The sequence below is a fragment of the Equus caballus genome, chromosome 21 (genome assembly GCF_041296265.1).
Source record: "Equus caballus isolate H_3958 breed thoroughbred chromosome 21, TB-T2T, whole genome shotgun sequence".
NCBI lineage: Eukaryota > Metazoa > Chordata > Mammalia > Perissodactyla > Equidae > Equus > Equus caballus.
Genome location: NC_091704.1, coordinates 17,846,361 through 17,873,818, shown reverse-complemented (window position 1 = coordinate 17,873,818; position 27,458 = coordinate 17,846,361). Strand labels below are relative to the sequence as shown.

Here is a 27,458-nt window from a genome sequence, read left to right as displayed (position 1 = left end):
GAGTCCGCCCCAGATCTGGCGGGCCTATCGGGGGAGAGGTGCCCCGTGCCCCTGACTGAGGGCTGCAGAGCATCAGCCTGGCCCACCTCTCCCACCCCAAGGGGCGGCGAGAGCTGACGAGGGAGACGCAAATCAGAGGCCCTGCCTCACTCCCAGGGGGACGGCCACATGCAAAAAACCTAAACAGCAAGTGTCGGCGAGGCTGTGGATCAGCGAGCCCTCATGCAGTGCTGGGGGGCAGACGCGGCAGCCGCTGTGGACAGCAGCGTGGCGTCACTTGGAAGATCAAACACAGGATGGCCGCGTGACGCAGCCACTGCACTCACAGGGAGATGTCCAAGAACCAAAAACGGGTGTGCAAAACCTGTACACGTGTTCGCACCAGCATTCGGTATTCACGCTTGCTCAAAGGAGGAAGCAGCCCAAGTGTCCATCAGCTGGTGAAGGACAAACACACCGTGGCCCATCCACACCATGGGCGCTGCTCAGCCGGCACAAGGCACGAAGCTCTGACACGCGCCATGGCGGGGATGAGCCCTGAAGACGTGCAGCCTGAGAGAAGCTGACACAGAAGGCCACACAGTGCATGATCCCATTTATATGAAACGTCCAGAACTGGCGCATCCACAGAGACAGAAAGCAGACTGTTGTTTGCCAGGGGCAGGAGGAGGAGTCTGGGGAGGGACTGCTCATGGGACCGGTTTACTTTTGGGAAGAGATAAAAAATGTTCTGGAACTAGATAGAGATGACAGTTGCATGACATGGTGAATGTACTAAAACACACTGAATTGTACACTTTAAAACTGTTGAAATGATAAATTTTATGTCATGTGTATTTTATCACAATTAAAGAAAAGGAAGAAGAAGACAGCTGACAGAGAGACACAGATCCTGAAGGCATCATTTGGGGCTCTGGATCCAGCCATGCCTGAAGGTAGCCCTGCCACTGGGGCAAGGCAGAGAGGGATGGGCTTTCTCTCCCTGTAATCTGGGGTTTCAGAAAATCAACCACGTTTGTTCATGCTCATGTCCCATCACGGTAAGAACAGCCCTCGCTGAAGGTGCCAGAGGCCCCAGGAGGGTCAGAACCCCACGTCCTGGCCCTCTGCTTTCCCATCTGTGAAATGGAGGGGCAAGTCCTTCCACGTCAGCGATATCAGGGCCCCATGTGCACCCACTATGACCATGTTTGGTCCCAATGGAGCCCTGTGAGCAAGACATTCTGAGCTCAGCGAAGGGAAGAACTGCCCAGGCCCCTGCTCCTGCCCCTGCACCGTCCATGTCTGGGGACGGCCCGGGCCCCCGCTCCTGCCCCTGCACCGTCCATGTCTGGGGACGGCCCGGGCCCCCGCTCCTGCCCCTGCACCGTCCATGTCTGGGGACGGCCCGGGCCCCCGCTCCTGCCCCTGCACCGTCCATGTCTGGGGACGGCCCGGGCCCCCGCTCCTGCCCCTGCACCGTCCATGTCTGGGGACGGCCCGGGCCCCCGCTCCTGCCCCTGCACCGTCCATGTCTGGAAGTGAGGGCTGGGCCCCAGAGCCGAGGGGTTGAGGCCCTGAGAGGGCGCCCGGCTGGGTGCTGACAAGCTCACGCTCAGCATCTGACAGGCCTCGGTTTCAGTTCCAGCTCCAGCCCTCTGTGACCCTGCACAGTGGTGTCCACCTCTGGGCCTCAGTTTCCCTTCTCCAAAACAGACTGCTTATTCGGGGCATCTGGTGCGGGGCCTGCTGGGCGAACGTGGCTGTCCCAGGAGAGCTCATCAATACATGGGTGTGTCCGCCAGAATCAGAGCCAGGCTGCGACTCCCAGCCTGGGCAGAGCGGGTGCTGGGGAGGATGGGGGCAGCTGACCAGTGTCCCGCCGCCCGGAGGAGACGCAGCCAGGGTACAGCCTCCCCTCCATGCCGTGTTGCTGTTGGCTTTTAAGAGGACGTGGATACAGAAGTAACTCGTTGATTCTTTTTCCACTTGCTGCCGAGCACTCGGCGTCCTGGCGCGCCTGGCCGGAGGCTGGCACCATTTCCCGGCACCTGGACAGCCTCACTGGGCCTGGCACAGGGACTCACTGAGTAGCGGCTGGCTGGCTCTAGGCGTCAGCGATGTCACGGTCCTTCTCTCCTACAGCTGCCCCAAGATGAGGGAGGAAGCACCTCACAGGTCCTGTGGCCTCTGGGGGCCTCCCTGGACAGCTGACAGGTGAGGGTGTGGCCGAAAGGGCAGTTCTGCTGGGGTCAACTCTGACTCTCCCTGCTGTGGCCCCTCAGATGTGGGATGCCCCAGTGCCATGTCTCAGGCGCCCTGGGGTCCTGCGGCTTCCACCCTCCTACAGTTCTGTGCTTGCACTGACTGGTGGCCACGTCACTCCGGGTCCATGGCTCTCTAATGCTGTGGTCCCGTTGTCCTATGGTCCCACAGTTCCGTGCCTTTAGCACTCTGTGGTCCTATGGCTCAATCAACCCACGACCTTATGACTCTGTCATTCCTTACTTCTATGGCTCCTTGTTCTGTGGTTTGGTGATTCTTGCATTCTTTGGAACTTCCTGGCTCTAGACAAGGGGAAATCATTCAGCCTAGTGGGAAATAGAGTCAGGAAGACTCATGAGGTGCATGTTCCAGTGATATCCCAGAACCATGTGGACCAACAGCAACAGTGACATCACCCCTTCTCCGGGGGGCCATGTGCCTGTCATCCTCCCACAGCTCCCTTCCAGACTACCCAAACAGGCCATTCCTGGGAGGGTTTGATGAAACACCTCAGTCTCCCTCTGTGGGGTGGGAATATGGACACACAGGCCAGCAAGCCTGGTCCAGCCTGAGGGAGTAACCTTTAAGTTAGGCTAAGTAGGGGTCAGCCAGGTAAAGAGCAGGAGGAAGGGACAGCCTGTGCAAAGGTCCTGAGGTGGGGAGAAATCTAAGAGTTGGAGGCACAGACAGAGGTGGCCAGTGTGGCTAGAATGAGCCCTACCAGTTCACCTCCCTTTGTCTCATATAGGGCAAAGGGTACGGAGAATGGAGAAAAGGCCCCTACTACGTGTTTCACCTTCATTCTCTTATTGACTCTTCACAGTGATCTCTGAATGAAGTTGCCACATATCCAGAGAGCTTCCTGGGGAGGCAGGAGTCCATCCATTCATCCAACTATCCACCCATCCATCCACTGCCTGTCCATCCATCATCCATCCATCTGTCCATCAGTCTATCCATCTGTCTGCCCATCTATCCATCCATTTGTCCATTCTTCCATCATCCACTCATTCATCCATCCACCCATCCAATCATCCACCCTGCCTGTCCATCTGTCCATCCACCCACCCATCCATCCACCCACCCATCCATCCACCCACCTATCCATTCACTTGTCTGTGTCCATTCACCCACTGCTACATCCACCCATCGTCCATCCACCATCTATCCATTCATCATTCATTTACTCCATCACGTGTGCACGATGCTGGAGACATGGTAGGAAGAAGATCGTGGGGTTCAGTCTGATGCAGGATGCAGCCCGATAGCCGATGTAGCCTGGCAGTGCCCATGCAGTGTGGTCAGAGCTGTGATGGAAGATGCTCAGGGCACTGTGGAGGCCAGAGGAGCCCCCTGATCCAGCTGGGACAAGGAGCCATGTTACAGGGGACAGTGCACCAGGGAGCAGTCACAGCCCAGGTAAGGGCCTGGAGGGCAGAAGGAGATGGGGCTGGAGAGGCCCTCAAGCCCAAGTATGGCTCATGGCTCATGGCTCTGACCCTGCCCAGGGCTCCCATCACCACCCTGCTCCCTGTGGTCCAGCCCTCTTCCCCTCTATCACCCCCTGGCCCCTCATCTCTAGCTACACCTGCCTCCTTGCTGAACCTCCATCGTGTCAGGCCCAGCCCACCTCCAGGCCTCTGCCCTCGCTGTGCCCTCTCCCGGGGCTCTCCTCCTCAGCCAGAACCCATTCGCCTGTTCAGCTCTCGGCACCATCATCCCGCACAAAGCGGCCTACCTGAGCCCCAGGCTCCGTCTCCTCCAGCCCTTCTTCCACGCAGCAAGTGCTCCGTGCAGCTTGTGTGCACCGTCTGCCTCCGAGGACACCCACTGCAAGGCCACGAGGCCAAGACCACCTCTGTCCCATTGGCTGTGTGACAAGGGGTCAATGTCTGTGCTGTGGACGAAGTTATTTAATTTAATCCCACTGATCGGCAATCATTTATTTGGCGCCTATTGCATGCCAGCCTTCCCACTTGGGGGCTGGGCTTCCTCCCTGTCTGGTAGCCCCCCTCCTGCACTGCCCCGTGTCCTGGCTGGGGCCTCCGCCTGCTGGGCTGCCAGTGGGTAAACACCCCCCCCACCCCCCCCAGTCTGCCGCTCCATCCACCCCTGGCCTGAACAAGGGCCTCCTGTTAATGAGCCCGGGTTGGGGTTGGCGAGGGGCAGGAGGTGGAGGATGAGGAATCGGGGGCAGGACTCTGGTTCCTGTGCTCTCTGCTGCCCACCCTCTCCAGACAGAGCCACAGAAACCTGGGTAGGGGACCCTCTCCCCATGGCAAGGCTGTGTGCCCTCGTGGGGATGGCAGGGAGTGTGTGACGTCCCTCTCTGAGCACCCAGTGCCCAAATTGAGAAGACAGGATGAACCTGCGTCGCTGAGCCTCGGTCTGCCCATCTGTAGAGTGGGGACGTGAACAAGCGCCAGCATCGAGGGCTTGTCACTATTATACTCGGGTCTCACGATGACCCTGAGAGATGCGGACCCTTATGGTCCCCACCTTCACCTTGGTTTTTAAGCCACTGTTATGTTGTACAAAACTTTAGGCATTTCCATTTTTCACTTTGTTAGAGAGAGAGACAGAGAGAGACTGAGGGAGAGCCTGAGGGAGAGAACAATATTTCTGTAGTTCACCTGACAGGCAGTCTCTCTCTGTAACACAGACACAGATTTATTTTACTCTTACCTACGAAACTATCATTAAATGTGAAAGGAAACGAGAGAAGACCAAGCTTGTCATTTGTCCTGCCACAGTTATCCCTGGAAAATTATGAAGGCAGCAGCTGTGCAAAATCATTCTTAGAACCCAGTATCCACTGGCCACATCATTAGATTCCAGTCGGCTCCTAGTGAGGTTCTCTCTCTCCTGAAGCAACTCTCCAGTAGGCTGACTGACCTTGAGAAGCAAAAATTTACTAAAATAAACTTTTGAAAGTGGCCCGTCCCTTCCCCCAAAAAAGAAGAGAGAAAAGGAAGAAACTGAGGCACAGAGAACTTAAGCAACTTGCCTCAGGTCCCACAGCAGAGCTGGGATGTGAAACTCAGGGCCCCAATGCCAGAGACCAAGCCCTTCATCGCTGTGCCTCCTGCCTCCCATCATGATGAGTTCCTGCCTCCTGGGGCTGCAGGGGATGGCGGGGACAGAAGGGGAAAACCCACGAAGATGGTGGGGCAAGCTTTTGAGCATTTGGCACTTGCTGCATAAAATTGTAGCCACTATATTTATTGTTATCTTCTTTCTTTATCATCACCTTTCGGGGAGCCTGGGGCGGAATGGGGACAGGGTTGGGGCAAAGGAAGGGTGGAGAGGAGGCAGGGCTTGCTGAAGGTCACAGAGCAAGTGGGTGTGCCGGACTCCAGTGCCCAGTGGCACCCTGCCCCTCACCCCTGGCCAGTCGGTCCTTCTGGGGAGATGGGGCCAGTGGGGCCACCCGAGGCAGACTGGGTCAGGCTCCTCAGCTGTGGATGAAGCAGTGGCCAAGTGGCCTCCCTCGCTGCCCTGATGAGTTCCCCAGCCCCTGGGCCTGCAGCCCAGCCTGCCCGGGGCAGGGCGGCTGCCTTCCCAACATATTTTCCCCTGAATTTACAAGGGGGGGTGGTTGGGCGAGCTGGGGGCGCCCACACGTCTCCTGGCCCGGCAGACCTCTGCCAGGAAGGGCCCAGGGGCCCCACCACGCAGGCCCCAGCCCCTCTGCCCCAGCCTGGCCAGGCTCCTGGAACCGCTGGGTCTGGTGTGGTGGGAAGGGGGGCTGGCTGGGGCGCCAGCCAAAGGCTCAGGCTAGGAGGTCCCAGGCAGCTGAGTCTTCACAGCTAACGAGGTGCCTGGGCCAGCATTTCTAGTCTGGATTCTGCGGCCGAGGGCAGGGAGGGGGATGTGAAGGCCTTAGGGGTCCCACCTTCCCCAGTTCTAATCCCGGCTGTGTGACCTCAAGCTGTCTCGTCTCCTCTCTGAGGAAAATGTGAATAAGAATGACGTGAGGCGTAAGTGGCACAGTGTCTCAGCTCCTGCTGCGTAATGAGGCTAGCGCTGCAGCCAGACACGGGCCACCGGCTCGCCCATGCAAACCTCTCCATGTTACAGGTGAGGAAACTGAGGCACAGTGAGGACAAGCAGCTTGCCCTAGGTCACACACCAAGGCTGTGCCCGGCCATGTGGCCCCCAAGTCTGTCCTAAGGTACAGAGGTGGCAGGGTTTACTATTATTAGTAGGAATGATATTACATTAATTGTAAGGAATAACAGTGTCACGCTAATCGTAGCAGGTGCTGTCACGGCTCACCAAACCCTCCAGCTTCCCTCTCTGCACCAGCCCGGGCTCCCGAGGGCCCTGCAGGCTGGGAGGAACAGAGCAAAAGAGACACTCCTGGTGCCCGGGCTCAGGCCGTCTCAACCTTCTCTGCCAAGAATCCCCTGCCAGGGGTCCCGGGGACTGTCCTACAGGCACCAGCCCCTGAGCCCTGCCCAGGAAGAGCAAGAAGGGCTTCCTGGAGGAGGGCGTCAGAGCCGAGAGTTGAAGGACAGAGGAAGGTGTTTGGGGTGGCAGGGAACAGCAGGTACGAAGGCCAGGGAGGCCACCTAGAGTGAGTTATTCTGTAACGTGAGGCTGCTGTGGGGTGCACGGGAGGAGGGGGCAGCTGCCTGGAACGGGGATTTCAGGGCTGGTGGAATCCAGGAGCCAGGAGCGTGAAACCAGAATGTCCATCTCTGGGCCTCTGCTGTCTGGTCTGCAAACCGGGACTTCCTCAGGGCCTCTGCCTTTGCCATTGCCTCTGCCTGGAACGCCTTTCCCCAGCTTTCCCCATGGCCCGACCACGAACAAGGCCACGTGTGTCCAAGCTTCAGCCCCGTGCCCAGCCTGTGGCAGAGGCCTGGCTTCCATGTGCCCTTGTCTCAGCTGCATGAGGCACACACACGACCCACAGGAGTCGTGGTTTTCCCAGAATTCCAGTGCCAGCCAGGAACGGCCCCCAGGTGTGCTGGACGCCAAGGAAAACAGGAGGTGAGCTCATGGCCCGGTGGCAGGCAGCAGGCAAGGCGGGCACTGTCAGGGCACGGGCTTCACTGGAGATGTCCGGGCTGGGGCGGGCTGTTCCCACTCAGCCTCACCTCCAGGCCCACCCCTCTTCACTCACCCTCTGTGGCTCCTCATTGCCCTCAGAAGACAACCCAAGCCCCACACACTGGCACTGCTTCTCTGAGCCTCAAGAAATCTCCACCCTGAGATCAGTCTGTCTAGCAGACCAGGCTCATGTTTGCCTCAGGGCCTTGCATATGCTGTTCCTCCGTCTCTTTGCCTGGCTCCGTCTCCACCTCATCTTCTTGGTCCCTGGAGCTCCCACAGGTGCCTGTGCATCCCCCATCACAGCCCTGGACCCTTTGGGTGATTATGAGCTGCCTCCCCAGTGACCTGGGCTCCCCAAGAGGGAGAGGCCCAGTCTGGCTTGTTCACCCTGTGTCCAGCATAGGACGTGACACACAGTAGGTGCTTAATGCACGCCTGTGGAATAAATAAACGTGCCTGACATTTCCCTATCTCCAAGCTCCCCTCATTTTCATCTGTCAGAACTGTCCTCTCCTTTTCCCTCTGCTGATTTGAGTCCTCTCTTTCCTCTAGGTTTCCTTGCCACCTCCTCCAGGAAGCCCTCGGTGACTTCTCTGCAGCCCCCCAGGAGAACAGATCTGGTTATGACCCTACCCTGGCTTCACCCCTGCTGCCTACAGTGGCCTTCAGCTAGTCACATTCCCTCTCTGAACCTCAGTTTCCCCATCAACAGAATAGAGGCTGCGAGCACTGGAGGGTTAGGGGTGGAGAGCGTTAACTCCAGAAAGCTGAGGTGTCTTGTAGCTCAAGTGCGACTGGGCTGGGAGGGACGATTTTCCTGATTAGCAGTAATTTTTATTTTTGTTACAGGCTGTTCCCACAGCAGCTGGAGCAGAGCTTGGAAGGTATGGCGAAGGCTCGACAAACAGAAGCCCAGGCCCCCGCAGACCTCTGCCAGCAGAGCCTGACAATTTGTTCACCCCCCCTGCTGGGGATGGACACACACGCAGCCCATCGCAGGGACAGGGAAACTGAGCTGGCTCCTGGCCCTGGGAGACCAGGCTGCCCCACCCGCACGCAGAGAACCACAGACACGGGAGACCAGAAAGGGGTGCCTGTACTCACTTGCAGCTCCCGGAGGGGGTTGCGGGGGTGATGGCAGGGGCAAGCCCCTGAGGACCCGGCCAGGGAGGGGGGACCACTGCTCTCACTGGATCCTTCATTCTCCTGTAATCCTCCTCCTCATCATCAACAATGATACTTAAACCTCCATTGTGCAAGGGAGGAAACTGAGGCACAGAAAGATGTCATTTGCCCCATTTTGAAGCAAACGGGGAGGGAGTGGAGGGCCAGCCAGCCGGTGGAGGTGGGTCCTGACCTTTAGCTGCTCTTGACTCCGTTTCCCCAAGCGTGAGCTGAGGGGAGCCGCCATGGGGATTGCCTCGTTCCCAGCTATGCCCCAGTCTTGGCATACAGCAGGCACTCAACAAATAAGTGAATGAGAGGGATGGAGGGTGGTCCCACCTGACTCACCGCCCCACCAACGCCTGCACTGGCTCCTCGAGACTCAGTTTCCCCCGCCGTGTCCGGGTTCGGCCACGTCGGGCGGGGCCTTGAACGCAGAGGCCAGCGCCGTCTGTTTACCTTGCGGCTGGACGCTGGGCAGGGCCGCGGTGGGCCGTCCCCGGGGCCGGCCGCGCCGCCGGGATAAATAGGCCCCGCGGGCCTCGTGGGCGGCAGAGAGCGCGCCGCCGTCCAGCTCCCCGCCGCCGCCATGGTTCTCTCCGCCGCCCCCGTTCTCCTGCTCGCCCTGGCCGCCCTCGTGTCCAGCCAGGGGCAGACCCCGCTGGGTAAGCCCCCGCGCCGTGCGCCCGAGCCCCGTGGACAGGAGGACCCGCGGGAGGCCGAGGGTCGTGGCTCCTTGGTGTTCGGGGGCAGTTCGCGGGGGCGTGCGACGCGGAGAACTCCAGCGGCGGGGCAGAGGCTCAGGAAGGACGTGGGTGTCCGGGGTCCCCCGGCCGCGGCTTGAGGAGCGGTGGTGGGGGGTCCTCGAGCCCCGACGCCCCACCAGCGCCCCCTGTCGGCGCAGGTACAGAACTGGGCCCACAGATGCTGCGCGAACTGCAAGAGACCAACGCGGCGCTGCAGGACGTGCGGGAGCTGCTGCGGCAGCAGGTGCGGGCGGGGTGGGGTGTGGGGAGTGCGGCGGAGGGGAGGGAGCCCTGGCAGAGCGGGAGGGCGTCCCGGAAGTGGAGGAGCGTGGGGACGGTGGCGGAAGAAGGGAGTCCAGGTGGAGGTGGGTGAGACCCCCTTACCAGGATCTGGTAGGGGCTGTGGAAAAGGAAGGGGGGGAGGTCCCAGGAATAGGGGGTTCCGCGGAGAGGGTATGAGTGCGTGAGGTGGGTAGCGGGTCCCAGGGAAGGAGAAGAAGGGCTGGGAGGGTAGGGAGTCTGGAGGGAGGGAGAGGGGACAACCGAGGGAGGAGGAGAGGGGTGAGGCCCCGCTGACCACACCCCGTTCTCCCTGCACTGTAGGTCAAGGAGATCACGTTCCTGAAAAACACGGTGATGGAGTGTGACGCGTGCGGTGAGCACAGATAGGAGACAGAGACAGAAACAGGGAGCAAAGGGAAGACCGGGAGGAATAGAGACGGAGCAGAAGGCTGACCGAGATGGAGAGATTGGATGACGGACGGACGGAGAGAGACGAACAGGGAGGGGAGACAGAGACTATGGGAGGGAGACACGCAAAAAGAGCTAGAGGTCGTGGGAGAGATGCAGGGAGGAGGTGGAGAGACGCGGAGGGAGAAGCAGAAAACGGACGGCACGGAGATCCAGAGACCGGAGCGAGTGGAGAGCCCCGGCCCGCCCTGCGCGCAGTCCCGGGCGGTGTGTTGGGGGGGACTGCTTGGCTCCGCCCCGGGCGTGGCCCTGACCAGTCCCGCCCCGCCCCCTGCAGGGATGCAGCCTGCGCGCACCCCCCGCGTGAGCGTGCGGCCCCTAGCCCAGTGCGCGCCGGGCTCCTGCTTCCCTGGCGTGGCTTGTACCCAGACGGCGAGCGGCGCGCGCTGCGGACCCTGCCCCGCGGGCTTCACGGGCAACGGCTCATACTGTGCCGACGTCAACGAGGTGCGCCCGCCCCCTACCGCCCCGACGATCCCCCGACACCTGTCCCCACAACTCTCCACCGCCCTGACGACCTTCTCCACCGCTGGAGGTGCTCGCCTGGAGGACCCCCTCACCGCCGGGGGCGCACATCCAGACGATCTCTCCACTGCTGAGGAGCACCTACCCCAACCACCTCCCTCACCACCAGGGACGCGCGTCCCGCTGACCCCCTCCATCGCGAGTGACACCTGCCCCGACGACTCTCCTACTGCCGAGAGTGGTCCACCTCAACGACCCCCCTCACCTCCGGGGCTCGCCAGTCCCAACAACCCTTCCACCACCTCGGGGTGCCCACCCCGACGGCTACCCCACCGCCGGCCACGCACGCCCCGACGACCACTTCCCCCTTCCGCTGGGGACGCCCGCCCTCACAATTCCTTCCCCTACCCATGAGCACCCAGCCCACGGGGTCCCAGGAACAGCCCCCTCCAGGCACGCCTCTCTCCTGGCCTGGTCGCGCCCCTGCTGCCACCAAGGCAAAGTCACGTCTGACTCGTGGACGACGGCCTCCACCCCACATGGCACCCCCCCCTCCAAGTGCCGGCTGATGATCCTTGAGCTTTCTAAGTCCAAGCCCTAGAAACCCTGAGGCGCCTCTCTCGGGGGCTCCAGTGTCCTCTGACCCTCCGTGGCCTTTCCTCCTCCCCCAGTGCAACGCCAATCCCTGCTTCCCTCGCGTCCGCTGCATCAATACCAGCCCCGGTTTCCGCTGCGAGGCTTGCCCGCCCGGGTACAGCGGCCCCACCCACGAGGGCGTGGGGATGGCCTTTGCCAAGGCCAACAAGCAGGTGAGGGCTGTGGGCGGGGGGCGCTAGGAGGACACAGGGCTGCGCATCTTGTTGAGCAAACGCGTCCTCTAGCCTCGCGAAGCCTTTTCCCTACCTCGCTTGAGCGCGAGGGGGTGGGGAACAAGGTCTGGGGGATGGATGAGGAAGGGTCCGCGTCAGGGATGGTCAAGTTTGAGGCAGGATGGAGGGGAGAGGTAAGATGCAGAGGAGATGTGAGCCCGGGGTCGGCGGGAGGTCCAGGGGTGTCTGCGTGCCGGCGGTGACCTCTGCACTCTCTCCCATCCAGGTTTGCACGGATATTGACGAGTGTGAGACCGGGCAGCATAACTGCGTCCCCAACTCCGTGTGCATCAACACCCAGGTAAGGCCCAGGAGGACAGGAGAAGGATGGAGAGACGGGGCAGGGGGTGCGCGAAGTGGCAGGCGGCCCGGGCTAACTGCCCGCGGCCTGGGCGCAGGGCTCCTTCCAGTGCGGCCCGTGCCAGCCCGGCTTCGTAGGCGACCAGGCATCAGGCTGCCGTCCGCGCGCACAGCGCTTCTGCCCCGACGGCACGCCCAGCCCGTGCCACGAGAAGGCCGACTGCGTCCTGGAGCGCGATGGCTCGCGATCGTGCGTGGTGAGTGAGGGCTGGCTGGGAAGGGCGTGGGATGGTGGTGCGCGGGCGGCCACGCCGGGGCACCGGCTCATTCCTCCACCCGCAGTGCGCCGTCGGCTGGGCCGGCAACGGGCTCCTGTGTGGCCGCGACACGGACTTGGACGGCTTCCCGGACGAGAAGCTGCGCTGCTCGGAGCGCCATTGTCGCAAGGTGGGCGGGTCTGGAGGGCGTGGCCTGCGGGCGGGCGGGCGGGGCTCCTGGCCACACTCCTCATGTCCGCCGTGCTCGCCCCTAGGATAACTGCGTGACGGTACCCAACTCAGGACAGGAGGACGCGGATCGCGACGGCATCGGAGACGCCTGCGACACGGACGCCGACGGAGACGGAGTCCCCAACGAGGGGGTGGGGCCAAAGGCGGGGCCTGGGCGTGGCTCGGATTAGGGGTGTGGCTTGGGTGGGCGTGGCCTCGGAGGATCTCGGAGGGGTTAGGGGTTCCTTGCAGAGGAGGCGGGGCCTCGGAGATAGGCTGGTCTGGGGTGTGACCTTTGTCCCTCCTGGCCTGGACGCCCCCCCCTTAACCGGCTCTGTCATCTAGGACAACTGCCCGCTGGTGCGGAACCCAGACCAGCGTAACACGGACGGCGACAAGTGGGGCGATGCATGCGACAACTGCCGGTCCCAGAAGAACGATGACCAGAAGGACACAGATCAGGACGGCCGAGGCGACGCCTGCGACGATGACATCGACGGCGACCGTGAGCGCGAGGGGTTGGGCAGGAACCGAGGGGCGGGGCTTGGCTGGGCGCCGGGTCGCCTAGGCTCACCGAGGGCCGTGGACGCAAAAATGGAACTGGGACACGAGGCCGAAAAGAGAAGGCAGGAACGTTTGCAGGAGGAGAGGGTGACCCCTGTGTCAGATGCTGCAGGGAGGACAGGAGGACAGAGCCTGAGGTTCAGGGCCGGGGAGGGGCCGCTTTTACGCCTGGGGAACAGAAGCTCAGGGTGGTGCATTCTCAGGGTAAAGGGAGGTCCAGCTGAGTTGCTCCTGAGTGAGGGCCAGTCCCCTCGCCTGCCGCCCATCGTTAAGTCTCTACGAGGCTGGGGCCTAGGCACGAGTACTTGGTTTAACTTCTCAGCTATTGCGAGCCAGGCGAGGGGTGGGATTCTGTCCCAGGCTAGCCCCAGGCCTGCATCTCCCCGCTTCAGTCAGCCTGGCCCCGCCCCGATCTTGGGGTCTCGTCCTGTCCCCCTGCTTCCCACAGGGATCCGAAATGCGGTGGACAACTGCCCCAGGGTGCCCAACTCAGACCAGAAAGACAGTGATGGTGATGGTATAGGGGATGTCTGTGACAACTGTCCCCAGAAGAGCAACCCAGACCAGGTGGGTGCAGGCTGGACCTCCCGGGTGAGCCCCAGGCTGCCTAACAAGACTGGAGCCCAGTCCAAGCAGCTGGGAGGTTCCTTGGGGTCAGGAGGACCTTGCCTTTGGAACTGGGGGTGGGTGGGAAGCTTTGGGCTCCTTTGCCCTGATCGTGGACTCCTACATCCACCCCCCAGAGGGACGTGGACCACGACTTCGTGGGAGACGCTTGTGACAGCGACCAAGACAAGTGAGGAGGCCTTTTGGGGTGGGGGTGGGGCTCAGGGTGGGCAGCCCCTGACCTAGCCCTCTGGGGATCTCACGGTCTCTCTGTCCCACCCACCCACTCTAGGGATGGGGATGGGCACCAGGACTCTCGGGACAATTGCCCCACAGTGCCCAACAGCGCCCAGCAGGACTCAGACAGCGATGGTCAGGGTGACGCCTGCGACGAGGATGACGACAACGACGGGGTCCCCGACAGTCGGGACAACTGCCGCCTGGTGCCCAACCCGGGCCAGGAAGACGCTGACCGTAAGCTAGGGGGCGGGGCCTTGATGAGGGCGGGGCCCGTGGCGGGGGCGGGACCAGTGCGGAGTTACTGGGGTGGGGTCTGGGGTGAGCTTGGTGGGGCCAGGGGCAGGTGTGGGCAGGGCCGGTAGCTGGCGGGGGCATGGCTAAGCTAGGGCGGGGCCTGGCTCTGACCCTACTGCTGGGGCGGGGATCTCTCACCTCCTCTCAGGGGACGGTGTGGGCGACGTGTGCCAGGGCGACTTCGACGCAGACAAGGTGGTGGACAAGATTGATGTGTGTCCGGAGAACGCCGAAGTCACCCTCACCGACTTCCGGGCCTTCCAGACGGTTGTGTTGGACCCCGAGGGCGACGCGCAAATAGACCCCAACTGGGTGGTGCTCAACCAGGTGGGGCAGGGCCCAGGCGGGAGGTAGAGGGGCACCAGGACCCCCAAGGCGGGTCCTAAGCTGGGGGCGAGGAGCCGAGGGCCCCCACGGCCCGCCTGAGCCCCTTCTTCTTTGACCCCATCAGGGGATGGAGATCGTGCAAACAATGAACAGCGACCCTGGCCTGGCTGTGGGTGAGACACCAGGAGGGGGCAGCGGTGCGGGGAGGCGCTCAGGAGGCTGGTCAAGAGGAGGGGCGGGTCCAGGGGCGGGTACGGGGCGGAGCCTGGACTCAGGAAAGGCGGGACCGGGTGGTTCTGGACTCTGGAGGAGCGATGCCCAAGGCGGGTGGGAAGCTCAGGGGGCGTGGCCGCGTCTGGACTCAGGGGGTGGAGATGGGGCGGTTCTATGAGGGGGCATCCGGGCTTAGGGGCAAGTTGGACCCTGGAGGGGAGGGGTCTGGGGACGGGCCAGGGCCCTAGGTCGGGTAGGGGCTGGAGTCCTGGAAACCCAGCTGCTCTCCTCCTCTCCCCAGGTTACACGGCCTTCAATGGCGTGGACTTCGAAGGCACGTTCCACGTGAATACGGTCACAGATGACGACTACGCGGGCTTCATCTTTGGCTACCAGGACAGCTCTAGCTTCTACGTGGTCATGTGGAAGCAGATGGAGCAGACGTATTGGCAGGCGAACCCCTTCCGAGCCGTAGCCGAGCCCGGCATCCAGCTGAAGGTGTCGGCCCCTACCTGACTTCTTCCCGCCGTCCTCCAGGAGGTCCCAAACCCTTCCACAGAGCCGCAAACCTGTACAGGCCCCCAGCACCATCCTCTGGACCTCGAAGGCCTCCCACCCACTCCCAGTTCTTCCCTGGACTCCCATTGGCTCCAGATCCTCCCAGTTCCTCCCAGAGGCCCTCAAACACCCCCCCCAGAGCCTCTCTTTGGGCCCCAAAACCCTCTCACAGAGCCCTAAACTTTCCCTCAGGTTCCAAATCCTCCTTCAGAGACCTAAACCCCAGTCTGTTGCTGAAACCCTCCAGCAAATTTCCCCTGTCCTCTAAAGGCCAGTTTACCCATGGACCTTCTTAAGTTTCTTACAAGTCACTAAATCTTCCTGCAGACCCCTCAAGGTCTCCCAGACCTGAACCCTGTCCACGGGCTCCAAATCCTCTCACGAGCCCCAGACCACAGCTGCCCCTCACGACCCACTTGCAAACCTCCATGTGGCCCCCAAGAAGGATTCCTGTGCGTCTCCCAACCAGGCCCCAGGGCCCCCCACCACTCCTCCAGGACCCGCAGCTCCTGCCTGCCCCACTAGGCAGGGTTCTGAGGGACTCTGGTGGCTTTCAAGGTCTCTGACCCCATTCCCCTGTCCCTGGGTGGAGCAGGCCGTGAAGTCCTCCACAGGCCCTGGGGAGCAGCTGCGGAATGCACTGTGGCACACGGGGGACACAGCATCACAGGTGCGGCTGCTATGGAAGGACCCCCGCAACGTGGGCTGGAAGGACAAGACATCCTACCGCTGGTTCCTACAACACCGGCCCCAAGTGGGCTACATCAGGTGGGGACGCCAACCCCAGCCAAGGGACCAGGAGGCCCTGCTCTATCCCAGGTCCTTGGGGGAGGGGATAGTTCTGGGGCCTCAGTCCCCTTATCTGTAAAATGGGAATGATACTGGCAGTTAGAATTAACTGTGTCTGGCCCTGGGGTATGACACCTCTCCCAGGACCCAGCACACAGCGGGTCCTCGGCTAGAAGGTGGGGTCTCACCCACTCCCCATTTCTCGGTCCCCACTCTGCGCTGCCAGGAAGTCCAGGTGCTCTGCTTTGCACCTGCCGTGTGCAAGGACCCTGGGTGTCCACCCTCCCACATGGGGAAACTGAAGTTCAGGTCAGGAGCCCCATCTGCCCTGAGTGTGGCCCAGGCAGGGGGGCACATGGCCCCCACTCCCAGAGAGGAGGGCACCCACCTTCCAGGGCAGGATGCAGAAGCTCTGAGAGGGGAGGGCCTGGCCCAGGGCCCTGCCTCACTATCCCCCCTCCCCACAGAGTGCGGTTCTATGAGGGCCCTGAGCTGGTGGCCGACAGCAACGTGGTCTTGGACACGACCATGCGGGGCGGCCGCCTAGGAGTCTTCTGCTTCTCCCAGGAGAACATCATCTGGGCCAACCTGCGCTACCGCTGCAATGGTGAGGGGCACTCTGCACTGGGAGGGGGGTCCCACCTGCCCAGCCTTGCTCCTCTCACCCACCCGCCCTCTTTGCAGACACCATCCCCGAGGACTACGAGATCCAGCGGTTGCTGCAGGCCTAGGGATGGGGGTGGGGACCCGCTGCTGGATGATGGCCACCCTCAAGTCAGGCCAGGAACTCAGCACCCAGCCCCAAGGGGCAGCCAGCTGGGGGTGAAGGGGGGAAGGGAGAGGGCCTCAGAGAGAACAAATAAAGTGTGTGTGCGGCGGAGCAGCCGGCTGGGGTCTCTGTGGCGGGTGGGGAGAGGGTGGTGTCGGGCCTGAGGTAGGGTGGAGCCAGGAACCCCAAACCCAGGCCTGGGGGAGAGGGGACCTGTGGCTGACTGCCCTCTTGACTGGCTGGGCTCCAGCAGCCTGACTTGGAGGCCCCAGGCCAGCTGGTGCATCCCACCCACTCGCAGTCACAAGCCTGGACCTCACCCCTGGAGTGTCTGTCCCAGGATCCTGGGGGGCGGGGCCCTCCCCTTCCAGGCTCCAGGCCCAAGTAGCTGGCGTGTTTGTGTGAGGGCTACATCTGCATGTCTGTGTTCATGCACGCGCGCACGCGCGTGTGTGTGTGTGTGTGGCCTGTGTGTGGCTCCCACCTGGTGCACCTGCAACACCCACATTTCGTTCCTGGGGTGGGGGAAGGGGCAGGAAAAAAGCAGAGGAGGCACAGACAAAAACATTGGATTTTTATTACATTTTGTTACAAAGGATGCAAAGATACAAAGACAAAAGCGTCCAGCCAGAGAGGATGGGCAGGGGCCGGCTGAGTGCACCCTGAGCCGCCCGCCCCCACCTGCCGCGGGCTCCCATGCACATGGCCCACGGGACATCCATAGGAGAGTGTACATGCGGGGTGGGCAGAGCCAGCCTGGGGACAGAGGGACACAGGCGGGGCAGGGCTCGGACCAGTGGGTTTGCATATATCAGTGGTGCTGCCCCGCTCCTCAGGGGGCAGTTTCCTACAGGGGCATGGCGGGATAAGTAGACCTCAGCTGCCAAAGCCCTCCCTCCCAGGGCCTGGTGGCGAAGGCCACGGCTGTGTCCCCTTGTCCCCAATGGGCAAGAGGTCGGAAATGACAGGCTAGGATGAGCTGGGCATTGATTGCCCCTAAATTCCAGGACCCTTTGAGACAGGGGCAACTCTCTGCCCCCTGCACATGCCTCATTTCCCTGGCTCCTCGGGCTGAGTGTTGAGGGCTGGCCAGGAGAACAGAAGGTGGAGGGGGCCGTGGAGTCAGCATCACCCTGACATCTAGCCCCTGCCCACCACCCTGCCTGGGAGGAATGTGGGGCCCCGAGACCTGCAAATGACAAGAGGGAAACTGAGGCCCGGGTCATAAGGGTCTTGTTCCTGCCCCCCCCATGTCCTCTGGAGTACCCCACAGCCAAGACCTGGGGGTGCAGGTCACCCCACCTCCCTCTCCTGGGACTGGTCTCAGGGGCAGAACTGTGTCTGGTGTCAGTCGCCTGCGGCAGCCCCAGGATCACAAAAGGTGCCTGAGCCCACCAGCCAGGACCCCTGGAGGCCGAGGGCTGAGGGAAGCCCAAGAGAGTTGGCTCAGGCAGAGCTGGCAGGACAGGGCCTGACAGGGAATGTCCCAGGGTCCCCTAGTCACATGCTGTGAGATTCCCCAGGAGGCAGGGGCCCAGGGTTCAAGAACAGGGGCAGAAACAGACCCAGCTGCCCACTCACCCAGCGGGCACCTAGTCCTCCCCCAGCTCTGCAGGCAGGTGGCAAGAGCTCAGGTGGCCTCGGCTCCCTCATGCGGCGCCACCTACAGGGGTGATGGCCCAGGACGAGGAGCGCCTCATACCCTTGACCTTGTGGCCTCCACACCCCATCCTCACGCCGAGGGGCCCCTTGGCCTCCGAGTGTGGCTCCCTCAGAACCCAGGAAGGGCTGCGGGTGCTGCTGCTGCTTTGTCAGAGCCGGGGGGTTGACCCCCAATACTGCCTGGCTTCCCCATGTAGCGTGCGCCCGGGGTGGGGATGCCGTCTTTGGCAATGCAGAAAACAGAATTCAGTTAGGGGCAGGGGTCTGGAAGGATGTCTAGGTTATGGACCAGCTAGGGGTGGGCCGAGATGTGGAGGTGTGGGGAGGGGTCCTTAGCTCCCCAGGGCCCCTCTAGGGATAGTCACTAGTGGGGGCTCGTCAGGTCCAGGACGCTGGGCAGAGGGGGAGCTACCCCTGCTGCCCAAGCCCTGCCAGCCCCTCATGGGCCTCGCACCTGCTCACGTCCCCTCTGACCAGGTCACAGCCAGCACCAGGCACACAGCCCCCAAACCAGACACCCGCCACCAGCAGGACAGATGAACACATGGACGTGCGGCCTCTCGCCCTCCCGCCCTCCACGTGGGGGTCTCATGGCATTTGATGGATGGTCAGCCATCCTCACCCACCTCACAGTGACACACGGGCCTTGTGACAGGACCCATCCAGCTAGGTGTCCTCCCAGGAGCTCGGCCACCCAAAGAAATGAGACCAAACCCAACAACGTCAGAAAGCTCCTTCCCAGCCTCCGAAACCCACAGTAGATAAGAGCAGAGAGGCCGCCAGAGCCAGCCTGAGCATCTGCCGCCGGGCCCCCCCACAGTGCACTCCCACAAGGCAGGTGGGTGCCCGGGGCCAGCAGGAGGCAGGAGGTCTGTGTGGAGGTGTCCCTGGGGAAAGGGCCACAAACACCGGCCTGCCCTTGCCCTCTGGCCTCTCGGGTTTGGTCCCAGGGGGCGCTGTGGACCACAGTAGAGGCAGGGGCTGGTCCCACCACAATTAGGGCCCCTCTGTGGGGCTTGTCTGCAGGGGAGCCTGGATGGTTTCTGAATGCCACCGTCTGTGGGCCCCAAATTTTGCTGAAAGGTCAACCTGACCCCTGACTTTCCACTGAGGGTCTCAGGGCCTCCTGCCCCAAGGGGCTGGCACCCACCCTTTCCGCCCAGAAGAGTGCCGGGGGGGGCAGGATGAGTGAGGAGAGCAGGGAGGGGACTGCGAGATGCCCCGAAAAGTGCTGCCCATCTTCCCACTGGTAAGGGCACGTGGGGGTGGAGGTCGGCACGGGTGTCTATGACACAGACATGGTCCGAACAAGAGCCCTCCTTCCCCACCCCCACGGCAGCCCTGGGCATGGTGGCTCATGACACTGATGGGGGCTGGGGCATAAACCTTCTTTCCAGGCGACACAGAGTGGGGCTGACCCCCTGGGCTCCACCTGTAGCCTCCTGGGGTAACAAACTCGCTGCCCTGGGGACATGGAGGATGGAGTAAACTGAGGCAGGTGGGACAGGCTGGGCAGCTTGTGCTCCCGGGGGGGAAAAGTGTGCACAGCTGAGGGGGCTCAGCTGAAACTGGGAGCACTCAGGGGTTGACAGCAGGGGGACAGCCTGGCCGGGCCCCTGACCCAATGTGGGCTGAGCATCCAGGCCTGTCCCAAGTGAGCGAGCGAGGACGCAAGCAGCAGGTCTATACACACGATGTGGGGGCCCCGGCCCACCTCTTACGACACAGCTCGCATGAAATCACAGTATTTTCACATCACAAGTCAAAGGGCTGATTCCCTCAGGCTGTCTTGTTTCAGAAAGTCTTGGCAATTCAAGAATATTTAGTAGAGAAGCAATATTTAAGAAATAAACAAAACCCCCTGTTGCAGGCCCCGGGAGGCTGTCCAGGCCCTGGAGGGGTGTGAGCCCTTGGGGGGCACAGGGATACCTGCCCACGGGCTGCTGGCTGACCTCCCTCCCCAGGAAAGCTCTGCACCAACACCCCTCATGGCGGAGACCACCATGTTAACACAATGTCACCTGTGCTCCCGGCCGAGGGATGCTGGAAACAGGCTACGGAGCTGGACACCCCTCCTCTCCTGCCTGTCTGCTCCAAGAACCCGGCGCCTGGCAGACAGGAAGTGCGGGCTGATGAGGCTCCTTCATGGGGTCCCCACTGCTTTGTTTGAAAATTGCACCCAGGAAGGTTGCTTGTAATTTTATTAAGGCCTTTTTTAAAAAAGTTCTACAGACAAGTCTAATGGTAATCAAACTCTTCTATGTACATGTAGTTTTTCTTTAAAAAAAAAAGTCCCCACTCCTTGCCCCCAGCTCCCGCCACCATAAGAGGTCGGGCCCTTGACCTGGATGGACCAACACTTGTCCTCAGCCCAGACAACGGCGGCGGGGTTTGGTGTCTGAGCGGGGGCGCTTTTCACACGTGTGGCCACCCAGCTGCTTCGATGGAACAAGAGGGACAGTCGCTAGGATCAAATCTGGCTCCCACGGACAGAGGCCGGGCTCCGAAAACCCCAGCAGAGGCGGTGGATGTGACACCACAGAGAAATGCACCAGGCAGAGGGTGTCAGCCCGGCCGGCAGGCAGAGGAGCAAGCGGGAGCTGAGATGAGAGTCTGAGGGCCTGAAATGGAGCTTCCTATTCCAGAGCAGCTGTCAGAAAATGCAGCCACCCCCACTGCCCCCTTGCAGGGACTGGAGGGCACAGGGACAGTCCCCTCGGCCTCCAGAGGCACTTGGAGAAGCACCTGGAAACGTGCTGCTGACAAGCACACTGCTCTTTGCCTCCCAATCCAGCCCTGCCAGGAGGGGCTACAAGAGGCGTGGCAGAGGGGGCGCCGGGTTGGTGGCTCTCCAGGGGGAGGGGTGAGAAGACAGCCTCATCTCTGGGGTATCTGGGAGCAGAGGAACCGCAGGTGCTGCTGGCCTGGGGGTCTGGGGCGCCAGGCAGAGTGGGTCTTCTCCAGACCCTCGATAAAAGCCGTGGCTCCTTGCTGGAAGCCTGTTACGTGGCCACAGCAGACGCCCTCCAGCTACTGCTGCGAGCTGCTGCCACAGCCCCACCAAGACGAGGCGCTCTCACGCGGCCCGCCAGCCGCTGGGCTTCCGTGTGGATAACTCGGGGCGGAACTAAAAAGTCGGGGAGGCAGCTCAGACCTGGGCAGGCAGCGGATGGCTTCCAGTTAGCTTAAAAAATACCTAACACAGGATTTCTGGAATAAAAACATGCTCTCAGGCAAGTGCTGGCTTGAAGGAGTCAGCTACTCCTCTACAACCAAAATGGAAGGCAAACCAAGAGACCAACAAAAACACAAAAATGCCCTGGCTGCCCCCGCTCCTGCTCACGCTCTAAAGAGCAGTAACGGTGACCACAGGACAAAGAAAGGAAGAAGAGAACAAGCCGTAAGACCCCAGAAGGCATCCCTGCCTCCACGGGCACGCCCAGCAGGCCTGTGCGGCGGCCAGAGTGGGCGAGGCGGCTGTGGGCCCCGGGGAGATGGAGCTGCTCCGAGGGCTCCGTTCACACCCCGGCCCCCCGCCGCCAGGGCATGGGCTCTAGCGTTGCGTGTGCTCAGAAATATAAAAGACAGCAGTCAAAATAGTGTTTATTTTGCTTTGTGTCGGCCCCTCTCTCTGGTGCCTCCTCCCTTTGGCAGAGTGGGGCTGGCTCTCTACCTAACCATGGGCTGGGGGTGGCAGGCAGGTGGGGAAACCAGGGACAAAGGAAGGCAGTGAGAGCTGGACAACAGTCGGAAAATGCACCTCAGCCCACCGCCGCCGAGGACCACGGCGCCCCCCAGGCCGGGGGCCCTGCCCAACATGCGTTCCGCATCTTCCGGGGGGACGGCTCAGGGCCTGGGTGGGGGGCGAGAGCGCGCACACAGGGAAGGTCCACGGGGCGACGCTCGGCCTCACGAGGGAGGGGGACAGCCAAGGGCAGGTGGGAGGGCAGGGGGCGCTTGGCGGCATTGCAAGCTCAGAATCACAAGCTCGGCCGTTTGCGAGGGACGGAGCATGGCCGTCCCAGGGCTTTTTTGGGGAGATGCCGTCGGGACCACTGACCGGCGGGGTGAGGGAGCCAGGGGCTGGGCAGCAGTGTGCCGCTCGCTCACAGACGGTCCATCCGGAAGGTGTCCTCAGTGGCAGGGTCGGCCAGGACCATGTCAGGATCGTTGAGCATGTGCAGTCCGTCCAGGGTCAGGGGGTCGATCTTGAGTTCGTCCAGGGGGAACTGATTGTCGGAGTCAAAGCTGACATCGCCGACCCCGGCCAGCGTGCTGGTCAGTTCTTTAGAGAGGCTGGGTGGGGATTCTCCTGTCACTGGGGGCAACAGGATGGACAAAAGCCTCAGCTTGGTCCCGGCTGGTTCCCCGTCCCCCTACCCTGCTGCACCCCCACAGCCCCATCAGTGCTCGGGAAGAGGGGCCTGGGCCACACCAGGGGCACTTACCTGGGGGTTTGCCCTCCAGGGGACATTGGCAACGTCTGGGGGCATTTTTAGTTGTGACAACTTGGGGAGTGGGGATGCTATTGGCACCAGGTGGGTGGAGACCAGGGATGCTGCTCAGCACCCCACAGCCCACAGGACGGCCCCGCCCCAGAGAAAGATCCAGACCCAGGTGTCAGCCATGCCAAAGCTGGGAAGTCCTGAGCTAAGGGCTGCGGCACAGACAAACGTCAGTGTGACCTGGCGGAAGCAGGGCCTCTCCTGCTCTGCTAGGCGGTCTCCTGTGTGTGTGCCACTGAGCAGCAGGCTGCAGCACGTGTGTGCGTGTGTGGTGGGGCGTTCCCTGTGGGCTGGAGGGAAGTGCGGGCTCCCCTGCAGAGACCCAGGTTCAAACCTGGGCTCCCTCCTCTACTTGTGGTGAGACCTTGGGCTTCGGTTTCCTGTCCTGGGAAACGGGTATGAAAGTCCTGGTGTTTCTGAGCTGTTGGCACAATCACAGGGCCCTGCTCCTTTTCACGTGTCAGAGGCTGCTGACCCCGCCAGATCATCTACAGCTCACTGCCACACCCTCGGGGTGGGGAGGAAACACTGGGTCTACACTCGCAGCCCAGGCCTCGGGGGATCTGGGCATGGACTCCTCCATCCTGGAGATGTCAGTGGGCGTCATCCTCAATCCCACAACAGCCCTGGCTTATAAGGAAATTGCTTCCTTCTTCAATAAAACGCAGAACCTTCATGGGGAAGATGAAAGGGGAGGCATCAGAGGGTCTGGGTTCTATGCTAGACAGAGCAGGGACTTCCTCCGTCCACTGTGCACATCCTTGGGCACCTGGGCACTGTGTTCAGGCCACTCGAGGGTGCTCACCACAGCATGTGCAAGCTGTTACATGTCTGTTGGCTGTAAGTGACAAGCCCCACCAGCAGGGCCCACTCTCCAGTCACCTGCATCCCCAGCACACTCAGTTAACAGGGTTCAGGGGCCTGGGTGGCAGACTGACTCTGTCCTGCTCTCGCTCTGAGCATGGGGGGCTGGACGCGCAGTCCAGGATCCAGTGTGTGTCCCCCTGGCCTGTCTCACAGCCTAGCAGTGAGTCAAGGTTGGGGGTGTGTCTGGCCTCCTCAGGCTCATGCCAAGGCCAGGGGCTCCATTTTCCCTGGGGCTGAGGCCTCTCGAGCTTGCCAGGCCCCACGGGGCCACCATGACTGAGACTCCCACCCAGGATGCCATGCACAAGCGGCCTCACCTGTGAGGATGATGTTGGGGATGCTGCTGTGGCTGGGGTAACCGAGCGGCTGTGTGTCTGGTAGGCTCCCGTGGCTGCCCGTAAGGCCCATCATGGCCGCCTGTGAGTAGTTGAGCGTAGAGCCCGGGCTGTACAGGCTGCTGGAGCTGATGGCATTCTCCATCATGTTGAACTGCTCCAGCTGGGAGGGAAAGCACACAGGCATGAGGCCGGCCCCTCTGAGCCCCTGACTGCTGTTGGCTGCCTGCTTTGCAGCCACCAGGACCACTTTCTCTGCAGGACACCCAGCACCAGTGCTCAGGCACACCTGGGGCTGCCGAGCATGTGTCCCTCTGCTCTGGGATCTCCCCCTCTCCCCCTCTCTGAATGTACCCAGGCCTCCCTGCACACGGCCTCCTAGGGCTGGATGGATGGACGGATGGATAGATGGATGGATGGGCGAATGGGTGACCAGCTCCAGGTAGCAGCCAACCCCTCCCATGCTGTACGCCACTGATCCCAGCCTCCACGCGAAGCCAGCATGATCTCCCAGCAAACCCACATGCAAGGCCCACACTGAGAGGCCACAGTGACAGCCACTGCCCGTCCCTGCTGGTGTTCACCATCTGCCCTTCCTCCTGTTCTGCAGTTGGCCACATACTGTGGGCTGGGTGCAGATGCCGGGGGAGGCAAAGCCAAGCCATCCCCCAAAGCGTGGGGACTGAAGCTTGTGCCCGAGAGGCAGGCGCGGTCCGGGCGGGCATCTGCGGTGGGCGCTACGGCCCGGGCGCCCGCTCACCTGGTGGGACAGAGCATTGGCCTGCCTGGCTGCCATCTGCTGCTCGTAGTACGAGTCCCCAAACACGCCGCCCAGGGTGGAAGAGTGCTGCAGATGGAAGAGAGGCCTCTGTCGTCACGGCCCCAAGATGGGGCCTGCCACAGGCTGCGTGCGCCCACAGGGAGGATGCTTGGAGGAAGGAGGCCAACCACGCCTATCTCAGGGCCCCCGGGAGAGCCCACGACCTCCGGGATGGAGGGCTTCCCCCACTCAGGATGACTGCTCCTTTCCACGGGCTGCTCCTGGGGAACCTCTGCACCCATCTCCCAAAGCTCCATCCCCCATCTCCTCTCCTTGAGCCCAGTGGGGTGACCCCAGTTCCATCGGATGGAGGATGGGGCGCCACAGGGATGGGGAGCCCTGCCTGACAGGTGCAGAGGAAAGCACGTGACTGGGCCAAGACGGGAGGCGCTCTGGATGTTCAGCACAAGATGCGCGCTCAGTGAGCTTGTCAGGCCCCCGAGGAGACACTGGACAGGGTGGCAGGCCACACACACGTGGACAGGATGGGTGCACAGAGCTGGATGCTGGCCGAGCAAGCACAGGACAGGCACATGGGAAGCCCCTGCTCACCCGTCCACCCCGGGCTGCCTGTCTGGGAGAGCCCAGGGCCCATGGGTGAGTGGGCAGCCCCACTCCAGCTCATCCAAGGCCAGCCAGGGCAGGGGGAAGAGGGGCCAGGAGAGGAACAGGGGGCTGGGGACCCTCACAGGCAGCGGAGATGTCTGAAAAAGGAGCTTGGAGCCCCTGCCCATTCCCACAATGCCACCAGCAAGATGGCAGGATGGAGCCAGGCAGAACATGGAGAGGAGGAGAGGGCCGGCTGGTGTGTGGCCAGGCCGGGCCTGAGGCACTGGCCTCGGAAGCATCCCCAGCCCAGACCCTGCGTCTGCTTCCTCATCTGCAGGTCAGGGTGTCTCTCGAAGTCGCTGTACCTCGTTCCCCCATGTGCTGAGTCATGCACGTGCCCAGCATGCACCCAAGTAAACGTCGCCATGGACCAAAGGCCCTGGGCCTACTCTCTTTGAGCTCCCTGTTCTAGAAAGGTCCCCACATGCTCTGACAACAGCCAATGCTTGAGTCTCAGCCTCCATCCGAGAGGGGATGGCCACAAGCCCAGCGGCTACTGTGGGTGGTCAGTGGGCTAAGAGCAAAAAGAGAGCCAATGTGGCAAAAATGCCACCTCTGTCCTAAAGACTGCCTGCTTCAGGTCTAGGAAAGGGGGCTGCAAGCCTGTGGGTGGGCTAACCCACGAGAGTGGAGGCAGGTTTGTTCTAGGGCACCTGTTCCTGTCCCCAAGGCCTTGGCCTCAGAGAGGCCCGACACAGGCAGGGCACGCCAGGCTAAAGCTTCTCTTGTGATGCTGCCATGGGGATTTGCCAGAAAGGTCCGCTCAGAAGGGAGGGGGAGGCAGCACACAGGACCAATCCTAGCTGCCTAAGGCCTAGGGTGCAGCTGGACAGACAGGCGGGAGGGCGGCCCTGAGCATCCACGGGAGACGCTGGCTGGGCCAGGGAGGCGTGGGGGAGTCCAGGCCCAAAAGGCCGCTGAGCGCACCCTCAGGGACCCAGCTGCAGTTGGAGGGCAGTTCTGGCCTCCCCCGGCCTGATCCACCCCCGAGTGAGCCCCTTGGCCCTCTTAGCCCATGTCTCTGGTTGAGTCCAGACAGCCTGATGACCCACCCTCACAGCTACCTGAGCCGCCTGCCTCCCAAACGATGGACAAATGGACCAACACACAGACACGGGCTCGAGGAGATGGCAACACGCTTTCTGCCTGGGATGGACCAAACCACTTTGGCTCAAGCCTATCTCTACTGAGAGAAATCTGCTTGACCCTTGAATTCCTGTCCAGCCTTGTGCAAAAAGGGACGTTACTTGGGCACTGGCCCTGGGCAGGGCTGTCTCCTGGACAGCCTCCACCTGCTGTCTCCCCTGCCTGGCTAACCTTCTCCCACCCCGCACCCCATGGCACCGCATGATGAGACCAGACACTTTCTGGGAGCCACGAGAGCTAGAGTGGACAGACCAAGAGCGTGCAGACACCTGGCTGACCGCTGGCCCACCCTGAGCTCACCCCCACCCTCCCCACCTGCCTACGGAGCAGAAGGCTGCCGCCGACAGTCCCAGCAGGACCTCAGTCCCCAGGGGTGGTGGAGGAAGCACCCTGGGAGAGCTCCTCCCATAAGATGGAGCCGTGACAGCTGCCTCGGGGCCTCCCTGAGCGGGACGCCCACTGTCCCAACACCAGGGCCCGGCTTGGACTGCACGTATGAGAGCTGGGGGCAGGGGGACAGCAGGGCACGTCCCTGGGACGAGGGAGCTGGCGTCATTCCTGCATGGTCCTGCCTGGCGGTATGGCTCTACATGGGAAGGAAAATCCTATCGTCTCCTCAGCAGAGAACGAGGCTTAGGGCCTGGGGTACTGCATTGTCTCCTTAGACTTTCTCAGCTGGTGACATGTTGGGACAGAGTGGCAGGGTCCCAGGGAGGATCTGCTGCTAGAGTGAGGTTTGGGGCCCGAATATCAACTTTGCGGGTACCCCCTCAACTCTTACGGAATGTTCTGGATGGAATGTGGCCATGGGCCAAACTGGGCTGAGGGGAATTCTGAGGAACCTGGACAGGGTGTGTGCATGTGTGTGTCAGGCATCAGGGTCCCATCGTGTCAGGTGTGGGGGAAAACCCAAGTCTCATGGACATGGTCAAGCTCTGCCTGTTGCCTGGGGCCAGCCTCAGTCTCCCCACCTGTGGCATGGGGACAATGACCCCTGAGAGGCTACAGTGCTACTAAGAGAAGCTTCCTGGGGAGGACATGCCTTCCTACAGGGCGGGGGTGAGGGG

General features: G+C 62.0%; 2 protein-coding genes and 1 long non-coding RNA gene across 12 annotated transcripts in view; 1 reads left to right on the top strand and 2 right to left on the bottom strand.

Moving 5' to 3' along the window:
- Window positions 1–803: 803 nt before the first annotated feature.
- Window positions 804–8,929, bottom strand: LOC138919918 (uncharacterized). The gene is made up of 4 exons (XR_011430485.1): window positions 8,809–8,929; window positions 3,983–4,141; window positions 1,498–2,570; window positions 804–1,315 (listed from the first exon to the last, which is right to left on the bottom strand). It is a non-coding gene; the product is annotated as an uncharacterized lncRNA (long non-coding RNA).
- Window positions 8,930–9,024: 95 nt separating this feature from the next.
- COMP (cartilage oligomeric matrix protein) lies at window positions 9,025–16,409 on the top strand. Its single transcript, NM_001081856.1, is given in 19 exon segments — window positions 9,025–9,134; window positions 9,374–9,459; window positions 9,819–9,870; window positions 10,243–10,412; window positions 11,102–11,239; window positions 11,526–11,600; window positions 11,698–11,856; window positions 11,942–12,046; window positions 12,132–12,239; window positions 12,433–12,592; window positions 13,100–13,218; window positions 13,395–13,447; window positions 13,550–13,731; window positions 13,940–14,118; window positions 14,243–14,291; window positions 14,633–14,829; window positions 15,485–15,657; window positions 16,146–16,285; window positions 16,363–16,409. Coding segments are annotated over 19 exon segments (2,268 nt in total). The 5' UTR covers window positions 9,025–9,058.
- A 591-nt stretch (window positions 16,410–17,000) lies between these two features.
- CRTC1 (CREB regulated transcription coactivator 1) overlaps window positions 17,001–27,458 on the bottom strand; it is a 72,422-nt gene continuing 61,964 nt past the window's right edge. For 4 of the 10 annotated variants that reach the window (XM_023625516.2, XM_070246687.1, XM_023625514.2 and 1 more), the window contains 3 exons: window positions 24,577–24,663; window positions 23,799–23,979; window positions 17,001–22,427 (listed from right to left, as the gene is read on the bottom strand). In XM_023625516.2, coding sequence (XP_023481284.1) covers window positions 22,216–22,427; window positions 23,799–23,979; window positions 24,577–24,663 — 480 coding nt within the window. In that variant the 3' untranslated portion in view covers window positions 17,001–22,215. Of the gene's footprint in view, window positions 22,428–23,798; window positions 23,980–24,576; window positions 24,685–27,458 lie in introns of all 10 variants that reach the window. The other 6 variants (XM_023625519.2, XM_070246688.1, XM_023625517.2 and 3 more) reach the window with 2 other exon arrangements.